General features: G+C 47.7%; 4 protein-coding genes across 6 annotated transcripts; 2 read left to right on the top strand and 2 right to left on the bottom strand.

The window, feature by feature from the left end:
- Nucleotides 1-469: 469 nt before the first annotated feature.
- usp42 (ubiquitin specific peptidase 42) lies at nt 470-9,110 on the bottom strand. Its single transcript, XM_037464516.2, has 16 exons — nt 8,656-9,110; nt 7,153-7,402; nt 6,454-6,660; nt 6,190-6,300; nt 5,895-5,994; nt 5,490-5,557; nt 5,321-5,391; nt 4,835-4,917; nt 4,643-4,754; nt 4,417-4,557; nt 4,159-4,259; nt 3,911-4,055; nt 3,122-3,781; nt 2,955-3,007; nt 1,885-2,853; nt 470-1,762 (listed from the first exon to the last, which is right to left on the bottom strand). The coding sequence occupies exons 2-16, from the start codon at nt 7,391-7,393 to the stop codon at nt 1,426-1,428; spliced, it is 3,399 nt and encodes a 1,132-aa protein (XP_037320413.2). The 5' UTR covers nt 7,394-7,402; nt 8,656-9,110; the 3' UTR covers nt 470-1,425.
- A 124-nt stretch (nt 9,111-9,234) lies between these two features.
- On the bottom strand, nt 9,235-16,216 carry eif2ak1 (eukaryotic translation initiation factor 2-alpha kinase 1). Of its 3 annotated transcripts, none has more exons than XM_037464540.2 (15): nt 15,887-16,216; nt 15,093-15,260; nt 14,842-14,978; nt 14,679-14,722; nt 14,486-14,585; nt 14,288-14,368; nt 14,108-14,201; nt 13,954-14,017; nt 13,285-13,666; nt 13,061-13,163; nt 12,866-12,972; nt 10,283-10,397; nt 10,098-10,177; nt 9,731-9,964; nt 9,235-9,537 (listed from the first exon to the last, which is right to left on the bottom strand). In XM_037464540.2, the coding sequence occupies exons 1-15, from the start codon at nt 16,056-16,058 to the stop codon at nt 9,412-9,414; spliced, it is 2,007 nt and encodes a 668-aa protein (XP_037320437.2). In that variant the 5' UTR covers nt 16,059-16,216; the 3' UTR covers nt 9,235-9,411. The 3 variants fall into 3 exon arrangements, with proteins under 3 accessions (XP_037320437.2, XP_037320438.2, XP_037320439.2); XM_037464541.2 differs by having other exon boundaries at nt 13,954-14,002; XM_037464542.2 differs by lacking the exon at nt 15,887-16,216 and adding an exon at nt 15,417-15,664.
- LOC119213318 (ankyrin repeat domain-containing protein 61-like) lies at nt 10,131-12,955 on the top strand. Its single transcript, XM_037464551.2, has 6 exons — nt 10,131-10,197; nt 10,830-11,036; nt 11,332-11,426; nt 11,516-11,687; nt 11,848-12,045; nt 12,175-12,955. Exons 2-6 carry the CDS (start codon nt 10,857-10,859, stop codon nt 12,793-12,795), a joined length of 1,266 nt encoding a protein of 421 aa, XP_037320448.2. The 5' UTR covers nt 10,131-10,197; nt 10,830-10,856; the 3' UTR covers nt 12,796-12,955.
- A 437-nt stretch (nt 16,217-16,653) lies between the features above and the next one.
- On the top strand, nt 16,654-20,861 carry pms2 (PMS1 homolog 2, mismatch repair system component). Its single transcript, XM_037464523.2, has 15 exons — nt 16,654-16,793; nt 16,964-17,103; nt 17,195-17,281; nt 17,367-17,469; nt 17,554-17,737; nt 17,863-18,030; nt 18,181-18,278; nt 18,355-18,454; nt 18,579-18,663; nt 18,747-18,899; nt 18,998-19,787; nt 19,859-20,026; nt 20,105-20,205; nt 20,295-20,464; nt 20,602-20,861. The coding sequence occupies exons 1-15, from the start codon at nt 16,780-16,782 to the stop codon at nt 20,743-20,745; spliced, it is 2,505 nt and encodes an 834-aa protein (XP_037320420.2). The 5' UTR covers nt 16,654-16,779; the 3' UTR covers nt 20,746-20,861.
- Nucleotides 20,862-20,934: the final 73 nt, after the last annotated feature.

Here is a 20,934-nt window from a genome sequence, read left to right as displayed (position 1 = left end):
TTTACATTAGTGGAAGAAGGACTTTGTTATTGGGAAAGCGGCTGGGAAATGAAGGACAAGGCAGCCGCCTCCATCATCAGATTTAAACGGGACTCCATCTCAGATTTGGGGGAAACCCTCTGAATAAAATGCTGAGAAGCAGCGTAAGGAGCGCTCGAGCGGTCTTTGGTTGTCGTGGATGAAACGTGGAGCGTCAACACAAAGAAAGGTGGGATACAGGAGAGTGTCGTCGGTGTCAGTGCACACGCTTTGTATCTACAAAAAGATTTAACTCCGATACAATCACTCGATTCCTAATATATTACACAAAAGGCAGACAGGAGCTTTGCTAAAATGCCTGACAACTCGTCAGTCAAATCAACCTCCATTTTTCATTCATTTCAACGCAGCTTGTAAACAAAGTCAAAGAACAAATTACAATTTCTGACTTTCACAAATGTATTTTAAGGCTTCTACCTTTATACATTGTATAAATTCTGACATGCTAAACTAAAAAGGTACAACAGCAGTTTGACTTCTGTCTAAAGTTAAAAAGGTCAAATCGAAGATGAATGTTTCTAAAAACAAGTAAAGTAAAACATCTACAGATAACCCTGATACAGGATTTTACGTATAAAAGTAACTGATAGTACAGTTCAAATTAAATTCACAGTATTTTTATCACGCTAGAACTGTATTTTTCATTAAAAACTCAAATGGTCCACAGCCAGAACACATGTCTTTTAAATGTTTAAAAATAAAATAAAGAGGTGAGAGGCATGATCCAGAGGAACGAAACCTTTGTATCTGTGAAAAGGTGAATCTTCGGCTTCAGAGCAGCGATGCAAACCAAATTAAAAACAAAGAGCTGGGAAATGTCCTCAAGTCGGTCCAGGTTAACGAGGTTTCTCATTCATCCGTTCATCCGCTCCCAGTGGGATCACAGGAAGAACTCAAAGACAGCCGTAGATACGGTGACATCTTAAACCGTCTCCTTGGCAACGTGTTTCCCTTTAGCCTCCTTCGGGTTTGAAGCAGGTGGAAATCCCCCAAGGATTTTAACAAGTGTTCAAGTCCTGAGTTCCACTGAGCAGCAGTTGACATGTTCAAGCTCCAAGCAGAGTTCATTAGAGTATATATTAATATTCTTCATCATAAATGTTTATCGTTTTCTTACTAACGCTTTAGGAGAATTGAGGCAAATGAATGTGCCCTAGAAAAAGAAAAAAGAGCTCTTAACACTTAAAACACTTTTTTTGTGGTAAAAATACAATATGACCCCAACAAAGAAGCACCACGTCGAAAGAAAAGTCCTTTATGTCATTTCTCTGCTGCTGTTAAAATGTGAAATGAGAAGAGGCCCCCATACATCTGTTTGCATAGCGTGGAGCATAAATACCTGCAGCCACTGTTCTAAAGCCCACCCGAAGGACCAGCTGCACGCCGTTATTTCCACGCGTGGGGGGTCTGTGAGGCCGACTTGGGAGGGGGGGAGCCTCCAGTGGCTCTGTGTCCGTTGAGATGGTGGTGGCTTGAACCGTTGGTGGCGGAGAGCGGACCCGTGTAGTCGGTGCACCGCCGCTTCTCTGGCAGAAACACGCGGCCGCGCTGAGCCTCCTTGGCGTCGTCGTGGCGACGCTTGCGGCTCTCCTTCTCCTCGCTGCTTCTGCTGCTCTGGCGGCGAGCTGCTCCCAGGCCGCGCGGCTCGCCGCTCCGCGCCCGCTTCTTCTTTTTCCTCCTCTTCTTCGTTTCATTGGCTCGGTCTGAATCCACTTCGGAGCTTCTATGGACAGGAAACACACCACGATTGTTCCATAATGATCCAAAACTGAATCATCGCTTAAATCTATAGACTATGAAAAAGAAGTTGGGGTTCCTCCCTCAAATACAAAAGGAGTCACTCACCCGCTGTCACGGCGCCGGTCCTTATCCCTCGACTTCTTCTTTTTCTTGCTCTTTTTGTGTTTTCTGGAGCGCCGCGCCTCGGAGCTCTCCTCCCTCTGAGGATCAGCCGATTGGGACGTGGAGCGACGGGCCTGAGTGGGCGAGCCCTTGGACTTTGTGGAGGTTTCAGGCTCTTCTTTTGACGGATAGCGGCCCCTCTCTCCGGCGCTGCTCCTGTCCCTGCTGTCTGGCCGCCACCTCCCTCGATCGTGAGACCTCTCCCTGGGGGGGCAGCCGTGTCCCCTCCGGTCCCGCTCCTCTTTGTAGCGGCGGCTGTGAGAGTGGTGGTAATGATTGGAGCATCGGTCGCGCTCCCTCGAGTGCTGGAGGCTGCGCTCGGACTCCCGGTCCCTGTAGGGGCGGCTGTGAGGAGGAAAGCGCTGCTGGTACGGCCGCTGGTGGTGGTGGTCTCTGGGGTCCCGCCTGTGACTCCGGTCCCTGTAGGGTCTGTCCCGGTCTCTGTCCCGGTCAGCGTGCGATCGGTCTCTCTCGCGCTCTTCTTTGCCTATTGAACTGGGCTTGGACCGGTGTTTTTCCTTGGAATCAGAATCTCTGCGTCTTTCAGCTCCTGCGGACGCATTGCAGGTCGGTGGTGAATCTCTCGCTTCCTCCCCACCGCTGCAGACCTTCTGTGGCGCTGCAGAGACCCCGTCGTTTTTTTGGGAGCAGTCCGGCGTGATGGAGAAGGTCGTAGGGTCGCAACGGCGAGCCGCGGGGGAAGCGGCCTCTTTAGACGAGACGGGGTGGGTCTTTGTTGGAGTAGCGGCGGGCGGAGCGCTAACGGCAGAGGACGCTGCATCCCGAGGGAGGGGTTCAGACACGTCGTTAGCCCTCGTGTCCGGAGGGGAGAGGAGGTGACTTTCACTGGACGCAGGGTGGACACTCTGAGAAGGACTGGCCTTGGATGAGGAGGAATTATGCGCCTCTTCACTGTAGAGACAAACAAAATGGAGCATTTGAATATGTGTTTGTATTATCCTTGTGTCTGTACACTATGAGATTAATTAAAATGGTTGTTTTGCTTATCCTACCTTGTTTGACTGTGCTCACGGTCTAGTCCATTAGCAGCAACAGGAGTCACAGCCTGAGGAGCAAAAACAAGCCATTACACGTCTATAATAAAGCAATTCATACAATAAAACTGCAGTTACCAGTATACCACGAAGAGAGAGCCAGAACACAGGAGCATTTCATTTACTTTATCGGGGGGGTTGTGTCCGTTCACTTTGTGGTGTTCATAGTGGTGTCCGTTCTGACTGGGTTCGGAGACGCCATTGGTTGGCCCGTTTAATCCGTTGCCATGGTGGTGCGCTCCTGACAGTCCATTGGTGGCTCGAGCGGATTGGTCAAAGGCGGCTCCCGTTCGCTTGTTGCCATTAAAGTGGGACGCCGCCAGAGAGCCACAGTTCTCCTGGTCCGATTCCTCCGAAGACTCTTGGCCGTACGGCACCAAGAAGGACGCTCCGTTCCCTCCCGTGTGGTGATCCCCGTTACTGCGGGACACGCCGTTACCGTGGTGAAGCTGACGTGGAACGAAGCGAACGTCTGAGGTAGACTGTGAGGAGGATAAAGAGCTGGAGGAGCAGCTGCTGCTGGCAGAGGACGGCTGGCTGTGAGAGGAGGACGAGGACGACGAAGACGAGGACAACGGGCGGTTCAGTTTGCCTTGTCCAATGAAGAAGGAAAGTTTCTGGCGCTTGTCGTGGTCCGGGATCATTGTGGGCCGGCTGATTGAGTTGGAGATGGAAGAAGAGGAAGAGGCCGGTCCGTGGTTAGGTTTGCCCACAACACTGGTGCTGGGCTTGGAGTTGGTGGGATAGTCCCTCAGAGATCCATTCCCATTAAGGTGGAGATTGCGCTGAGGAGACGAAAAGTACACGAGGACACGTTTTGAGCATCGAGGTCAAACATTGGATACGTAACCTAAATGGATGAATATCCACTGAGACCGATCCCCAGTGTTTAACCGTTAGCGAGCCTGCAGTACCTTGGTCATGTGTGGGGGCAGCTGTGGACCTATGAAGCCCATGTTGATCCGTGGTATCACCACCGGCCGTGGAGAAGACTGACCAGGGACGCCTGGGTTATGGCTCATGTGGCTGTAGTCGCCTGCTCGTTTCACTTCACGGGACCTAGAGACATCACCAGGGTGAACGGGTGCAAATGATTAATGGTAGAGCTCATAACGACATTGTTCAATCTCTTAAGTTTCATTTAAACGGATGTTTTACTCACTTGACGTAGAAAAGGACGTAGGCCTGCTGGTTGAGGACGGAGCGGATGTCGCTGACTGACACGGACGAGTCGTTCATCTGATACCACTGCCCATTGCTGGCCTGGAACACAACACACAAGAGTTGACAGGTTCAACAAAAAGAAGATTCCATTTCCACAGTTATTGTTAATAACAACAACAACAACCGTAGTTGGAGGAACTGCTGGGACGACAAACATGGACATGTGTACTCCGCATGGTCCACAGGGGGCCGGTACCTTAACGTAGCAGAAGTAGTGTCCAGCGTGACAGCTGAATCCCGAGTGGACGAGCACAGCATACAGCCCGTAGACCAGGGGCTCCCCTTGAGACTGAGACGTGAAGGGCCGCAGGTCCAGGAACTCTGGATATTTCACATCCTGATGACCAAACCACAGCCGATTAATACCAAGGATTGAGGATCGATTGAGTTCTGGATGTTGTACTTCACACATGTCTCAGTACCTTTGTGATTTTGCCTCCACTGAAGTTTGCAAAGCGTTTGAGTGAGAGGGTGAGCACATTTGAACTGCGGTGGATGGTGAATCTCTTGGAGGCCGTGACCATTTTTTTGCACCTGATGGAAAGTAGCGTTGAGTCGGTTAGCTGTGGAACACATATGAAGAAGTCTTTCCTTTATTGTTTAAAACGACTCACTTGGTGCATTTGTAGGCATTTTCTCCATCCAGCTGTTCAGGCTTGACGAACTGCTCCAGAGCCTTGGAGACACTGGGAGCCGTCTGCATGGAGACAAACATGAATTATTGGCTTGTTACACTGCCTGCCACATGATAACAACAACAACAATAATCACGTTATCTGTCACGAAGAGTATTTTATCTGCTGTTGTGGTTGTGTTTTAATTCCAACTGAATGTTTTTATTGAGATGATTTTTTTCCCTTTCTAATTCGAATATCTAAATATTCAGTGATTAAAATGATTGTGATTAAAAACGTATGCATTTATATCATAATTTTTTCAACCATATTCAATTATCGTAAAGTGAGAAAGAATATTGCTTTTAGCAAGTATTCCTGAGACAAAACACATCCAACCAAAGTAGTTATTGTGACAGAAAAATAACTTGTGCAGTATATCGCAAAACAAAAGCATATCAGATCCACATGGGATTCATTCTTTACCTTAATTTCCAGAGTAATATCTAGAAAAGGGTCGAATGTATCAGAGACTGCTTTGCAGTTTAAACATTTAACTGAAAAAAAGAAAAAAAAGTATGTATTAGTTCAGGAAAACATCAGTTTGATGTAGAAGAGTCGAATCAAAAAAACAAAATCAACACTTCTAACGTACCTCTGGACCGAAGGTAGCCGCCAAATACCTGATGGATGAAAGTGGTTGCCTGCGTTTGCCGGTCCAATCTGCCACAAAGAGAGAAGAGGGAGAATTAGAGCAAGAGTAATTAGATGAGTGGCCACCTGTTGGTACAGATTAAGAATTGACCTGATACTTGAGGTTCCTCCAATCCATCAGTCCCCTGAGAGCGTAGTGGCTAGAGTATCTATTAAACATGCACGTAGCTTTGTATGGGTACATAACAAAGCTCTACACACTTGAATACACTAGAAAAACATGAATATTTCAACGTTGCATAGCTTTAATGCTAGATTTAGCCTTCGTATTGAGTGGTCGATCTTAAAACCAAAAACGATTAATTCTACTAAACTTTGCACAGTTTTGGAAATGTATGACACTCACTTGGTTCCAGGTAAGCAGGACTTTTGCATAGAGTCCACTGTGTACCGCAGGAACTCGTGGGCATCCTCCTGGCTTCCATAGCGGAAGTGCTTAGCAATCCCTGAGAGGGAAAGAAACAAAACAGTAAAACATGCAAGATGTTGCTTTATGATAATCACACTTGCACAAGGTTCACACAATAAACCCCCACAATGCTTTTCCCTCCAAAATGAAAAAGGGTAAACAGCACCTCCTGTCACTCATTTCAGGTAAACATGTGCAAATTCAGTGTTTTTCTCAACAGATAACCACTTACTTTTGAGCTCATTCAGCACACCAATGGGCTTAATGACGTTTCCAGAGTTTGCAAAAACCTGAATGATATGGTTTTGCATGGTGCACATCATACAGAACCCCGGCTCGTGACCTGCAGCAGATGAACAAACCATTGATGAGAAAGACATGACTCAGACCAGAAGGCAGCTCATAGATACAAGATTGATGTGATAATTATTGATTGACTGTACAGTTACACAATAGCATCCTTGCACCAAAGAAGCATTGTGATACAGTAACTTACATGTTTTGGAGTGCTCCCGAGTCAGCAAATAGTTAGTAAAAGGAGGTGTGTAAGTGAGACACTGCAGGGCTGAGTTGAGAAAGCAGGTGTTCCCCATGTTCTGCAGGCCTGCACCAATGCGGTGAACCTGAGTCCACTTTAGGTTGAGCCGCTCTTGAAGGAAAAGCACCTTCTGGGGCGACTCAATGCCATCACCACCACTCATTACTGTGAACACACACAGCAAACAGTACTCTATGTAAATACATAGTGACATGACAGTGAATACTGAGTGCGTCTGTAAAACAAGCTGAAGAAGAAAAGACTTTCGCTTTTGTTTCAGCTAAAAATAGTCGAGCAGTTGCTCTTTATAACAAAACACCAACAACAATACGAGGGACTGATCATGCTTTCTCTTGAAAACCGGCTTGCAGCGACGCGACACGTCCACAAAACCGGTTGTGCCACATCGTCACCGCAGCAAATAGCTTGGCTCCATTAGTGAAGCTCGGTCTTTGTTACATATGTGTACATCCGCAATTCTAATATGGGAAGAAGAATTTTGACCATTTGTGTGCGTTTCAAATTCGTGTCAGATGGTACTGCTTGGCGACATAGCGAACTCTTCCATATGAGGGGATAAAGAAAAAAAGGTATGATGTATTGTCTTCAACAAGCTAACAGAAGACACTACAAAAACAAATCTAGCGAAATCCCCACCTTGCTCCTTGGGCCGGTCCCCCGAGGAGGGTGTGCTGTTGTAGACTGCGGCCCCGGGCGTTGGGCCCAGGCAGCCTCCAGCGGACTTCAGCCTCGGAGAGTCGCCGGACATGGAGGGACCCATCGCCCAGCTGCTGGAACAGCTGCCGTCCATCCCCACGTCTCCACTGGTGAAGGGAGAGCGCTTACACCCGACTGACTCGTGGTCAGACTTTTCTGAAGCTCTGTCAACTATGGTCATTGTTCATTGCTGTGGGTGGGGCAGAGACATGGATGGCTGCTGAAAACACGGATTGAGTTAAATGTGGAGTGTGCTTCATTTGGAATGTTGCGTTACACGTAGTTGTACACTACAATTAAGGTTACAATCGAACAATGCAATGGCCATAGTATTATCGGAAATAAAGTTTGACGGAAATCACTCAAAACAGTCATATAAATACATTGCAATAGACGAAAAATAACCATAACAGATAATATGAAACAAGAAAGCATTTTTTCACGGATGTGGCAGCAACTGAATAGCAGATTTTAACTTTCTAAACTAACGTTAATTGGGGGCATAATCAGCGTTAAATCTATCTGCCTTAAATACTGGTTACAATTAAAACACAGGAGATTACTAAAATGACTGAAATATATTCAACTATGCTCTGGAAATACAAAAAAAGTTTCGATTAAATGTCCGACCTTGATGATAGGAAAATAAAATATACGTAGTGACATTTTATTTAAAACAAACGTCAGGAAAAAAAAACACACTATATATTTTCTTCTGCTGAGGTTACCGGGGAAACGGTACAAACGTCGGTTCAAACCCCTCGACAGGAGGAACCGTCGCAGTCGGAAGCGCCTTTACAACCCACAGCTGTCCCCTCCCACCTGCTCCGGCAGACCGCCTCACGTCGGCTAACAGACGGCCGCCGGGCCTCTACCACGCAGCGGCGCAAAGCCACACCGAACACACGCATCACACCTCCGCCGGCCCGCCCGGGAGACAGAACTCCCAATAAAAGCACACCTGCCCTGCCGATGAGTAGAATAGACGGACCGGTGAAGAGCGAGTGACTCCAGGAGTCACGAGCGCCATGGAAACGTAACGTTAACGTCGGCTAGCTAACCAACCGACGGCGCTAGCTAACGTTAGCTACGTGCGGCAGTGTTGATGCTAGCGGAGCTAGCTAGCTGCGCACGATGGAAGCCAACTGACGTGACGAGAGATAATTTAACCATATTCCACCAACGCAAAACACCAGTTTTCTGTTTACACTTCGAAGTAAATGGGATAATAACGGGCGGGAACGGGTAACAAGACGTCTATCTAGCCGAGAAAGGAGGGGCTCGACACCGGCGGCTGTGTGTGCTCACTGCGCTGGTGTCTCCAGACATGACAGAGAACCGGTGTAAGGTTACTACGACAAATCTCCGCGGCACAGGCCTTCTAAAATATCACTGGTGCACAGTCTGAGTTCCGCTCGATCTTAAAATCAACAACGCACTCACCTGGAATCTGTTATGAATACGTTAATAGCGGTTGTAAATCCATTCCTTATTTCCAGCGGGTGTCCGGCGGTGAACAATGACGTAGGTAATTGCCCTACGGGTACATCCGGGTACCTGGGATGAAACGAGGTCTCTGATTGGCTAACACGGCCGGTTCTCTGAGGGGAAGATATTGCGGGAAGATCCGTCGCGTAAACACTTGTCTGACCTTTGTGTACTTAATGTACAACCAACATTGCGTGATTTACAGCCATATATATACTATAACTGGTTAACAAATATTTACTTGACTTTGAGTAGACCAACTTAACAGTACCGATTGTTGTAACCATGCTAAAATGCTCATTTTAAAATAGATCCCGTACTGCCCTCCCAGTGACCAGTGATTCGACTATGTACAGACAAGAAAACAAAGACATGTGGTTTAATATGAATGTACACAAAAAATGACAAAAAATGTCTCAACTAATGGTTTTCAATTTGCTGACAATAAGTCATTTCGCTGCCTACCAGGTCACTTTATACTACGCTCAAAGCATCACGTCAAATCAATAGTCACAAATTGCTTCTTACGAAAACTGCATTTCAATGAATCTGAGTGTAGCATAAGTTTATTAAACAGCTGAAGGAAAATAAATAATAGCACCCTTACACCTCAGTGTACAAGACACATTCAAATGTAACACACACACACACACATACTAAGTCACCAAAACAAAGCACAACAGTAGTTCAATAAATCAGACCTTTTAAGGCTTAGGTCTCATCAGACTCAGAAACACTAACTGCGACTTCTGAGCTCTGAAGCCGACTGATCTGTCTCCTCAGCTGCATGATTTCTCCCTCCTGCTCTTCAACCCTTCTCTGTAAACTGTGGATCACCTGAAGAGAAAAAAAAAAACCAAAGGATAAAATGTGTTGTCAAATACCATCATGTATAATCAGGCCTGGGTGGAGCCCAGAAAGCACACTCTGGTGACACATGCAGCAAAGTCACACACGCAGAATCAAGAGAGCCGAACATTGTAAATAATCCTGGAAGCGACATTTGTTTCTACAAAGTGAGACAACGCACAATGTCTTTACTGCAGAAGAGTTCACTCTGTAGAAGCTGGCTGGCTGTGGGACGAACACTGGGCTCCTTGTTTGTCAACTTCATAATGTACTTTGACAGGACTGGCCATCTCCGGCAGAACGAGTCTGAGATGCTCCCCTCCCTCAGGTCCCCCAGGGTCCGGACCCGCTCCATCTCTGTCCCGAAGGGCTGGAAAAGCTCGAGAGCCAGCACCCCGATGCTGTACATGTCTGACTGGGAGAGCAACAACATCACAAGTAAAGAATAATTATAAAATGCTCAAAGTTGATCAATTATAAATGTATAGCACGGAAGATTGTGTGATGTTTTGTTGTTGTTGTTGTCGTCATACTATTAATTGGTTTACCTTTGAATCATATTGAGAGCCCTTCAGTTGTTCGGGAGCAGCATACACAAATGTGCCAACACCTGTAGTGTGTGAAGACTCTGCAAAATACACCAGAGCTGTGAGTGTAAAGCACGTGGCGCCATCTACTGGTGACTCTTTGACGTACTCGTGAAAATACTACAAGCTTTGAGGTGCAGTATTACCACGGTTGGAAGATGAGGAGCTTTTATGGCCCTCCATTATTATATCCCTGCAGGCCAAGCCAAAGTCCCCAATTCGAACATGGCAGTCATTACCGAGGAGGAAAATGTTCCTGGGCTGTAGAGAAAAAAAAAACACAGGACACATTTTTTTTTGTTAGGTATTAGTGGGTGTAAAGATTTTTTTGCAAGAAATACACTATAGAAGACCTCTCTAAAGCCTTCCTTTAAAGAAGGGATGAATCTGACACATGAATATGCTTCATATCACATTAACAACTCAACTGACATTTGTCTATACTGAACTTGAATTACCACAAGATAATCCTCTCCATGCGTACCTAAAATACTTCATTGTCACAGGCATTAAAAAAAAACAATAAATTAGCAGGAAGGGTGTGACATGTATTATATTGGCCCTGCATGCAACACAAAGCTATCAGATGTGACAGGAACACATCTCACAACTCACTAAACGGATGTGATGAAATCATGTAATGTACCGGAATAACCAGCTCTCAACCACCACACACTTCCTGTAACCCTTCAGACACACTTCAAAGTGTAAAGCCTGGCCATGTTGGCGGAGAGCCAGGACCCCGAGGAAAGCAGCAGTAATGTGGTCAGGTTTCCCAACAATGAATTTTATACTGCGATCATGGATGAAGACTTGGGCCGTTTAGAAGACATGTCGAAAAAGTATGGGAGCAACTTTCTTATCAAGATATCCGCGGCACCCGGACCGGTTTTGTGGAAGGTAAATGGAACACACTAGTAATTATTTTAAATTACTTGTCAGAATTGAAGCGTGTCAAACGTAAATGGGACATTGTCTCGTGCACAGAGCAAAAAGTATTTGATGTAAAATAATATCACCAAGTCATATACAAATAATGACACAAATAGCCGGCTCAGTGATGCCTTCAAAAGTGTTTATGCTTCAATTTCATTATTCTATTCATGAAATTAAAAGAACAATACTGAAAAATGTTCTTATGTTAGACTACAACATATTTGTATTTTCTAGTCTATCTTGTCACGTCTTGTCTCAGGGCCTCGTTACACGTCCCCTTCATCTGGCTGCCTCTTACAGAAGAGCAAAGAGCATGCAGATCCTCCTGGCAACAGGAGCAGATCCAGAGATGAGGTCCGGACAAACACACCTGGACAAAGACACACGCACACCTGCAGTCTTACACAAGGTCGCTGTGCTTGTGGTGTAACCCTCTGTCACAGGGACCAGCTCGGGCAAACCGCTCTGCACTTGGCGCTGTCCGGTTGGCCGAGCGTTTGGACCACGCGGCCAAAGAACGGCTCCAAGTTCCAGACCGCTGTGGTCGGCGTGCGTAGGCGGGCGGAGGCCTGTCTGCGGCTCCTCTTTGAGCACGGCATCGACCCCAATGCAAAGGTCAAGGCTTTTCAATTTGGGAAATCAAGGGTTTAGCCTCTTTTTGCTCTAGTTTCATCTCTATTTGAAAAATTGCGGTACAGTAGAAAATGTGTTTTTTTGTTGATGCCCTGTTTCTATGGTCTTACCAAAGGTGTGTTTCCTTGTGGGGGCCCTTTAGGCTGAGGGGAGCCACCAGTCGCCTCTCCACCTATCAGTGCGCTACATGGCTCTGTCGGCTGTCCCGATTCTGGCCAGCTTTGGTGCTGATGTTAATGCTGTGGAAAGCAGTGGTATGACCCCCCTGCATATGGCTGCTGGCATCCTCCATAAGGACATCATGGCGAGCTTGATCAAGGAGGGAGCAGACGTGAACATGGTCTGTAGCGTTGTCTATCTTTGCTTATAAATTCCTAATTCCTGACGCCGTCCATTTCCCCCTTTTACTGTCGTTTTGGTGTTTTCAACCCAAATATGAGCCTCATGCAACATCTCAACGTTTTGAAAGGCGGTGAAGCACTCTGGGAACAGCCCTCTGCACCTAGCTGCTGTAGCAATAGCTATGAAGACCACTAAAACCCTGGAGGACGACGTCGGCTGCATCTGCGAGCTGCTCGAGCGGGGCGCAGAGGTCGACGCGGTCAACGAGGCCGGACTGACGCCTTTGCAGGAGGCGTGCCGCATGGGCCACGGGGTGCTGGTGGACGTGCTGCTCAGGTACGGAGCCGACATCAAGCGGCCGAGCAAAGCAGGGGAGAACTGTCTGTTCCTGTTCCTGAACCACAGGCCCAACGAAAGGAACAGGTCCCTGCTGGTGAAGCTCCTCAGTCTGACCTCCCCGCTCACGGTCTACAACAAGAGCGGACACCTGCCCTCTACCTTGATGCAACCATGCTTCTTTTATCAGAGAGACCAGCTGCTAAAACTCACTCAGCAGCCGAGGAGGCTTCAGGATATCTGCAAGAGTGACATTTATCTAGAATATGTCCAAGGGAAGAGCCAGGAGTTGAGAGAACGTCTGCCTGATAAGCTACATGACTTTGTGTTCAACGACTGGGAAAAAAACATTTCCTTTGTGAGAGATGGAGCGAACCAAGACCACGTCGATGACTTATTTGACATGAGTTGACAGCAGAGTGACAATGCAAACTCCCGTGACCCCACCAGCTTGCATTAAGCTTCAGAGGTAACCTCCTTACCTTCAGATCCCTGTGCATCATTCCCCTGGAGTGAATGTACTCCACTCCTTCCAGGATCCCTCTGAGCAGACTGAGTGTGTGTTCGGGGTCAACGCATCCATACGGGCCTTAAAGAAAACAAAATATATAGTGAATGTCATTTGACCTACAACTACAAACATTTTTGTGAAATGTTGCCGTGTTTGAAACATTTACATCCTGGCGTTTGCTCTTCTTTGGGCTTGGCGTTCCTCTCGGAGATCCAGTCCTTCAGTGAGCGCTCGCACAGCTGCATCTGGATGTAGAGCATCAAGTGGAACTGCACGGAAAGTGCATTTCTTTCAACAAGTTTTAAAAATAAATCCCACCTTTATGCTTTAAAACGTGGCAATCGTCATCGGTAACGTGCACGATGAGTGAAAGCCTCTTTAGGAGCCGACCTCTTTAGAAGGGTTTCCTGTACGTCTTTTGCTGGCCCACTGCAGAAATTCCTCGTTGATGCAGGAGTTGTTGTTCAGTTCGATGCTGCCCCTGCTGGACTCCTCTTCCACCAGAGCTGCGCCCTCCCAACCCATCGCTGGGCATTTGGAGGTCTTGGGTGGACCTCCCTGTCCCAGGAACACACAGGGGACGTAGTTCTTGGGGATCTGGCGCGTGGTCTTGGCACACACCACCTGGCTCTTCTCTGGGGGGGCACCCGGAGCCCCGAGGGGCTCGGCCTCTCTCGGGGGCACGTTGGCTCTGGAGTCTGTCGCCGCTTGACTGTGGCTTTGAAAAACTATGGAGGAGCTGTTGCTGACGTTGTCGGAGCTCTCATCCGAGCTGTGGTTGAAAGAGCAGGGATCAATTCTGTGTTCTTGAAAAATATAATATTACATCTACATGTCCTCAAACAAGGTTACTGTTAAAATATCTAAATTACTCATCTGGTACAGTATGACGAATAAAATATCATAGCAAGAATAACTTAGAATAACTAAAAAAGGAAAGTTATCTTATTGCATGCATAGATTCATTATTCATTCATTATTACCATGTTTACAAACATCGTCATCAATATCAATTGATATGCTGCTTATCCAACAGCAGAAAATGGACACTGATCCTACCTGTCCAGTTGTTCAGGGGACTCCAGTGCTGGCAGGAGAGACTCAGGGTCTGCAGAAAGCCTCACTTATGATTATAAGAAAACTGCTATTGTTTAAACTCAGAGGAGAGTAAGTACAATTGTTTCAGCCCTTGTCCCCAAACAGCAGTACTCACATGACGCAGGCTGAACATGCTCCATCCACGCAGTGTGATAGCCCACAACATTTATATGCAGCAGGCTGGACAACACTTTGACTTCTCTGAGGACCTGCAGCAAAACAAAATAATGCAAGTATCAGTACACAGTATCTCTGGGTACAAGAAGGCTGTATTGATAAAACATTGAGGCCCCACCTTCATGCAGTCATCCTTTGAGACTTTTCTGATGAGAATTTTCTTCACAGCATAAAACTGTCCATCTAATTTGTTCATAACCTTCAAGATGAAGAAAAAAAACAAAAACATGTTTGTGTTGATCAACTTCAAATGTGTTGTTTGTTGGAGGGTTTGTAACAAGAGAAAAAAGCCTGCAGTAGAAACAGCGTGAAATACCTTAAAAACCTTTCCATAAGATCCTTTTCCCAGTCTCAACACTTCTTCAAATTCACTAAGATAGCGTGACGTCTGTGCTTGAAACAGCCCCTCCTTCGGTCTGCGTGGAGGCCAAAACAAACATCTCTTATACAATACTCAATGTTATAATAGTATTAGGTTAGCGTTAGAAACCACTCAACGCACAGCCTACCTGACAGCAGGGTTGTGTGCGTTTGCTCCGGCGCCAGGCTGGCCCTGCCGAATGAGACCAGGACAAACACGCTAACCACACAGCCCGTCTTACCAAGAACAAATACTCACGTCCCACATCAGTGACAACATACTCCCCCCCCCACCCCCAGGGGCCCAGTTACCTGTGGATACAGCGAGGAGCTGGCGGTGTGAAGCAGCTCGGTGAAGGCCCGGTTGTGCTGCAACCTGACGGTGCTGAACTCGTCGCTTATGGCCAAAGGTGAGAGGAGATTCATGGTCGCTAAACGCTGGCCAATGACTGGAAATTTGGAAAAAGTAAAGAAAAATGCACAGATCCTGATGTAAGGACAGTGGTTTAAACACGCAAGTGTCAAAATAACTGTTCATTCGACCGTTCCACATCTGAACAAACCTTTGAAGAGCGTGCGGGAGCGCGTGGGGTTACTCTCATAGACGAAGCACAGGTGCTCCAGCAGGGAGCCCAGGAGAAGGTGGTTGGGGATTGCTGAGGCAAACTCCTGGACGGACGGGTAACGTCTACCGGCCATCAACACCTCGCGGTTATTATCTGTGTCAGACGCTGAGGAAACACAGATGAAAGTAAATTAAGGGAAAGAGGAACCAGTGAATGAAACGCTTCAAGATTATATGGATGGGATAGAAAATAGATTATATTTTACTTTGTTGAACTCACACTGGAATCAAATACTAACGTAACCACAATATCTCCTCTTACCTTCAATAACTTTTGCGATCATTTCAGCAATGTTTCTGTCTCCTAGGTCCATTTTTCAATAATAATAATAATAATAAAAACATATGTGCACCAATAATCGAGCAGCCAGAGCAGTACTAAATGCAGTAAGTGACCTGGTCTCGTTGGGACATGAAGGGGAGGTGCACAGCAGACATTCTTATCTGCACGGACCAGCAGACATCTCCACCTTCTGTCCTCACCCACCGAGTGTAAACACTGGACCGAGCTGAGACCTTTACTCTCATCTCCTCTTAGGAAGTAGGAAAAGTGGGCAAGTCTAGACTTGTTCTACTGGGGGGGGGGGGGGGGGGGCTCAGCATCACACAGCCCATTCTCACCCACCTTCGCTCCATGCTGTTTTTAAACGTTGCTAATAACCGTTACGTCATAATGTAGGCTAACCGCCACCTAGCTAGGGCCGAACATGAGGCGCGTAAGGAAAGGCTTACTGTCAAAGTGGACTTCGTCGTCCTCTTCGCTAGCGGCCGTGAACAGGCTGCCCCTGGTTCCGCGTGCCTTGATGGGATTGAAATCACGGAATAGCGAAAGGTTGCTGCCACTTCCAGAACTTTCCTCGGACCTCAGGAGTCCGGTTGAACCGAACATTTTTGTATGTGACATGTGGTTGACAGAATAAAGTAGTTGGTTTTTTTGAAAAGGTGCCAAATTCTTCTCATGTCCGTCCGAGTGATCGCTACACCAGTAAACAATATTGAAATATTTCTTGCCGAAATCCCATACGGACTATTCCGTCAAAAGACGGCCATGATTCAACCGTTCAGGGGTCGTGTGTCAATGTACATGACTGGTATCCAAACATGTTAACCTTTAGAAAAATAATGTAGCATGGAATATTTTTACAAAACGAGTACAAGTGTCATTTCCCATTGAAAATATGAAAATTAAAGCGTCAAACTACCGACAGCACGTCTGCATCAATGAGGCAGTGTATTCGTTTCTTTCTGAATGAGGTGAATGCAGACGCTCCCTAACATCTTGCTCGGCCATATTCCGATGAACTTCGGGTGACGACATACTCTTAAAAATGAGGCAACTGTTTTCACGTTACTTATTTATATAGAGTGGGAGGCATTTTTGTTACCGTTATAACGCGTACATTTCGTTAAGTTGCCGTTCCACCCTTTTGACGTTTTTATGGTTTTGGCTTAACCTTAAGTGGTCAACATGCGCAGGTTTTGCGCCTGAGTGAAGCTCGTGACGACACGGGCAGTGCGCGCGGCACAGCTCCAATGAAAACAAAGCAGCAATATTTGTATTCTGTGTTTCAGATGAAGTCACGTTTCATACCTTTGAATGAATTCCTCCCTTTTAGTCCTTGAAGATGTCTGATGCTTGGTAAGTTAGTTGTCAAAGTATTTTTAACGTTAACCAGCATTTCAGTTATATTCGGTCCCTGCAGCCAGATGTTCATCGCAGCTCTCACTGAGCTCTGGTTCATGCATGGATCTGCTGCAGCAGCATATCTTTGGCCCTGCATCACTGATCACTGGTTTTCTTCCCATCAGCTCTGAACCTGCAGGAGCCATAAAGGCCATCGACAAGCACTCGGTGCATCAGATCTGCTCGGGACAGGTGGTGCTGACTTTGGCCACTGCTGTGAAAGAGCTGGTGGAGAACAGCATCGACGCAGGTGCTACTAGTGTTGGTAAGGACGGCTGTCGAAATCACATGGGGTTCCTCTTTTCACATTCCAGTACAATAGGAGATGTTGATCGAGCAGCTTTGCATGTGTGCAGACGTCCGGCTGAAGGAGTACGGAGCTGAACTCGTGGAAGTGTCGGACAACGGCAAAGGGGTCGAGGAGGCCAACTTTGAAGGACTGAGTGAGTGTGGGCACTGTTTGTCCCGTCCGCGTTGGTTAAAGTCCATCCGCCTCGTCTTAACAGTTGACCTGCTCTCGTTCTGCAGCGTTGAAGCATCACACGTCGAAGCTGAGGGACTTCTCTGATCTCATCCGCGTGGAAACGTTTGGCTTCAGAGGGGAAGCCCTCAGCTCCTTGTGCGCTCTGAGGTAAATCACTCCGACAGCCGCGTTCCTTTGGGACGCACGCCTGTTCACTTCTGTCGTCTAAAGTTTCCTTTCCAACTGCTTCAGCGTCCTCGGTGTGGTGACGTGCCACGAGTCCAGCCAGGTGGGCACCAAGCTGGCGTTTGACCACAAAGGCCACCTGGTGCAGCAGTGCCCCCACCCCCGACAGCAAGGCACCACAGTCAGCCTGCAGCAGCTCTTCTGCACGCTGCCCGTTCGACACAAGGAGTTCCAGCGCAATATTAAGAAGGTCAGCCGCTTTAGGATCAGTCTGAGACAACAAATCACATTGATTTACACATGCATTCTTTAGGAAAGAACCTACTTCCTGCATAACAATATAACCATTTATTGTTCTGTTTTTTTTTTTTCCAGGAGTATGCCAAAATGATCCATGTCCTGCAGGCCTACTGTATCATCTCTACTGGAGTGCGCATCACCTGCTCCAACCAAACCATGCAGGGAAAGCGCAGCACAGTCCTCAGCACCACCGGCAGCCCGAGTATGAGGGACAACATCGGGGCCATATTTGGACCAAAACAGGTCAGAACATTCATTTAGAAACCATACTGCTGCTCTTTAAGACATATTCATCTTCATTGTTGAGTTTAATCAATGAGTCCAACTGGTCGCAAAGCCAAAATCTATGGTTGAAGAAATGGTTGCTGAGTATTTTGTTTTTCCTCTCTGCAGATACAGAGTCTTATGCCTTTTCAGCAAGTGTCTCCTGCAGAGAATGTTATTGAAGAATACGGACTCAAAGATGCAGATCTACCCAAGCAGCCTTTTAGGTGAGTTACACCATTGCACGCACAGTAAGTTTTGTGTATAAAATGTTGTACCTGTAACGTCAAACGGGCCTGGCAGCATGGCGGGGTTCGTGTCCCGAGGAGACCACGGTGTTGGGAGAAGTGCCACCGACAGGCAGTTCTTTTTCATTAACAGCCGGCCTTGTGATCCTCTGAAGGTAATTGAAGTTTTATTCTCCCTATTTCAAACACCTATCTAATTGTGAGCAGGTATAGGGACGCTAACTTGTTAAATTATTATAACCTTTTTTCCTCTAATAATCGTTTTCCCCCAATTTGCAGGTGACTAAACTTGTGAATGAAGTGTATCACACGTACAACCGACACCAATATCCATTTGTCGCCTTGAACATAATTGTTGCCTCTGGTAAGAAAAGTGCTGTAAAGTTCCTTCTGAACCCTACTGCTGACCTTCTGTCCCACACCAGTGATGCCGTGGTGTCGTTTCAGAGTGTGTGGACGTGAACGTGACACCCGACAAACGGCAGATCTTCCTTCAGGAGGAGAAACTCCTGCTGGCTACTGTGAAGACCTCCTTGATCGCCATGTACGAGGCTGGCGTCAATAAGATCAGCCTGAACTTTACACCCATTCCCAGAACCAGTGAGGACCCATTTGGCCTCAGATCGATGTACGTGTAACGTAATAGAGACGCGTTCCAGTACTTTTACGTTGACTCTTTTCCTGTCCCCTGTCTGTAGATGACCACTGTCCTGCTGTCCCGTCCAAACCCGGCGAGCACGCGGCAGCAGCACCTCGCAGCTCAAAGTCGTCCCTGAACCTGGCCGCCCTGAAAGCCGCTTTCTCAAGTCCTCACGCCTCCAGTTGTGGGAACGCGGCTAACGCTGCGGCCGGCGGCCCTGCACAGAAGACACTACGGTCCTTTTTCAAGCACAGCGGCAAAGCTCCTCTCCGCCTCCCAGCTGTCGCATCTCCTTCAAGACCTGCGACAGCCCCCCCCGGGAGCCCCCCGGCGGGGGGGGGCGAGCCGGACGGGTTCCGGTACGGAAGGATGTCGTGCAGCGGTGACGGGTCAGAAAAAGACGGCGCCTCGTCAGATTGCGACGTTGCTGCGGCGACGCCGCCTGACGCTCGGCGCTCCGGCCCGGAGGCCCGCTGCCCCGGGCCGACCGACGCCGTGAAAAGAGAAACGTCGGCGAGCCCCGAGCCCCCGCGGGTCCCGACCCAGCAGGGCGCTTCCAACGAGGGCCGCGCGGCGAGCCCGGACGCCAAGAGGACCCGGACAGACGAGCGGCGCCCCCCGGCCGGACACGAGGCCGACACTAACCCGGCGGTGGACGCTCCGGTGTTCCTGCAGAAAAGGTCGGTGCCCCTCCAGTTCTCCTTGCAGGAGCTGGCGGGGAGGGTGAAGCGGCTGCAGGAGCTGCAGAGACAGCGGGCCGGCGATGACCTGCGCTATCGGCGCTTCAGGGCCAAGATCGACCCCGGAGAGAACCAGAGTGCAGAGGCGGAGCTTAGTAAAGAGATCAGGTGGGGTTTGACTTCAGTCCATATCTACTGCTGAACTTTCCAATGTCTGAGCGTTTTTTTCCACCCCACAGTAAAGACATGTTCAAAGAGATGGAGATCATCGGCCAGTTCAACCTGGGCTTCATCATCGCCAAACTCAACGCCGACATCTTCATGATCGACCAGCACGCCACGGATGAGAAGTACAACTTTGAGATGCTGCAGCAGCACACGGTGCTGCAGGGACAGAGACTCATCCTGTGAGAGCCGACTCATCTGATGAAGCTGGCCTCGTATTGATTTAAAGGACCACGTTACTGATCTGTCGTTGTTTACAGTCCTCAGAAGCTCCACCTTCCCGCCGTCAGTGAAAACGTACTCCTAGAGAACATGGAGATCTTCCAAAAAAACGGCTTTGAATTCCTTGTGGATGAGGACGGTATGAACATGTAACTGTTTAATAGGAGTGATGCACCCTGATTTGATCTCCACTTTGAACCAAGAGTTGTGTTTTCATTCCACCTGCAGCTCAGGTGATGGAGAGAGTTAAGCTGGTGTCTCTGCCCACCAGTAAAAACTGGACTTTTGGCCCGGCCGACATCGAAGAGCTGATCTTCATGTTGAGTGACAGCCCGGGGGTCATGTGTCGACCGTCCCGCGTCAGGCAGATGTTTGCCTCCCGAGCTTGTCGAAAATCGGTGAGTTAATATTCTGATGTTCACACAGACCAGGTGTGCGTTCATTTTTAAATCAGAGTTATGGTGTAATGTAACACAGATGTGAATTAAGTGTGTGTGCTGTTATTTAATGGCTGCATGGAACTAACCGTCTTCAGGTGATGATTGGCACTGCCCTGAATGTAGCTGAGATGAAGAAGCTCCTGGTCCACATGGGGGAGATCGACCATCCGTGGAACTGTCCTCACGGGAGGCCCACCATGAGACACCTCGCCAACCTGGACATCATCTCACAAGAATAACCATGCCGCGAGAAATACTGTGTTGTTGTTATTGCTCCAATTTAACTTGTATTTGCATTCTAAATAAATAAATATTTTTACATTTTAACACCCACTGAATGGTGTAAATAAACCGTTAAACCTGTGTTAGTACCCTTTTTGACTGACTAAGGCTGCCGTAGCCGGTTGCTGCGGTTGGTTGCCATGGTA

Source organism: Pungitius pungitius, chromosome 21 (assembly GCF_949316345.1).
Source record: "Pungitius pungitius chromosome 21, fPunPun2.1, whole genome shotgun sequence".
Classification (NCBI taxonomy): Eukaryota; Metazoa; Chordata; class Actinopteri; order Perciformes; family Gasterosteidae; genus Pungitius; species Pungitius pungitius.
Note: the sequence above shows the minus strand (reverse complement) of the source record. Positions and strands in the feature narration are given on the sequence as shown.

What these genes read in the sequence shown, in the direction of transcription:
- pms2 (XM_037464523.2), top strand. An exon ending in CTACCCAAGCAGCCTTTTAG is followed by an intron (nt 18,279 to 18,354) that starts GTGAGTTACACC and finishes CGGGCCTGGCAG; the next exon opens with CATGGCGGGGTTCGTGTCCC. An exon ending in TACACCCATTCCCAGAACCA is followed by an intron (nt 18,900 to 18,997) that starts GTGAGGACCCAT and finishes CCCTGTCTGTAG; the next exon opens with ATGACCACTGTCCTGCTGTC.
- eif2ak1 (XM_037464540.2), bottom strand. Translation starts at nt 16,058, where the DNA reads ATGTCACATACAAAAATGTTCGGTTCAACCGGACTCCTGAGGTCCGAG. An exon ending in GCATGTTCAGCCTGCGTCAT is followed by an intron (nt 14,018 to 14,107) that starts GTGAGTACTGCT and finishes TATAATCATAAG; the next exon opens with TGAGGCTTTCTGCAGACCCT. An exon ending in CAGGAAACCCTTCTAAAGAG is followed by an intron (nt 13,164 to 13,284) that starts GTCGGCTCCTAA and finishes CTTTCCGTGCAG; the next exon opens with TTCCACTTGATGCTCTACAT.
- LOC119213318 (XM_037464551.2), top strand. Translation starts at nt 10,857, where the DNA reads ATGTTGGCGGAGAGCCAGGACCCCGAGGAAAGCAGCAGTAATGTGGTC. An exon ending in CCGGACCGGTTTTGTGGAAG is followed by an intron (nt 11,037 to 11,331) that starts GTAAATGGAACA and finishes GTCTTGTCTCAG; the next exon opens with GGCCTCGTTACACGTCCCCT. An exon ending in GGAGCAGATCCAGAGATGAG is followed by an intron (nt 11,427 to 11,515) that starts GTCCGGACAAAC and finishes CCTCTGTCACAG; the next exon opens with GGACCAGCTCGGGCAAACCG.
- usp42 (XM_037464516.2), bottom strand. Translation starts at nt 7,393, where the DNA reads ATGACCATAGTTGACAGAGCTTCAGAAAAGTCTGACCACGAGTCAGTC. An exon ending in GGACCGGCCCAAGGAGCAAG is followed by an intron (nt 6,661 to 7,152) that starts GTGGGGATTTCG and finishes GTGTGTTCACAG; the next exon opens with TAATGAGTGGTGGTGATGGC. An exon ending in GACACAACCCCCCCGATAAA is followed by an intron (nt 3,008 to 3,121) that starts GTAAATGAAATG and finishes TTTGCTCCTCAG; the next exon opens with GCTGTGACTCCTGTTGCTGC.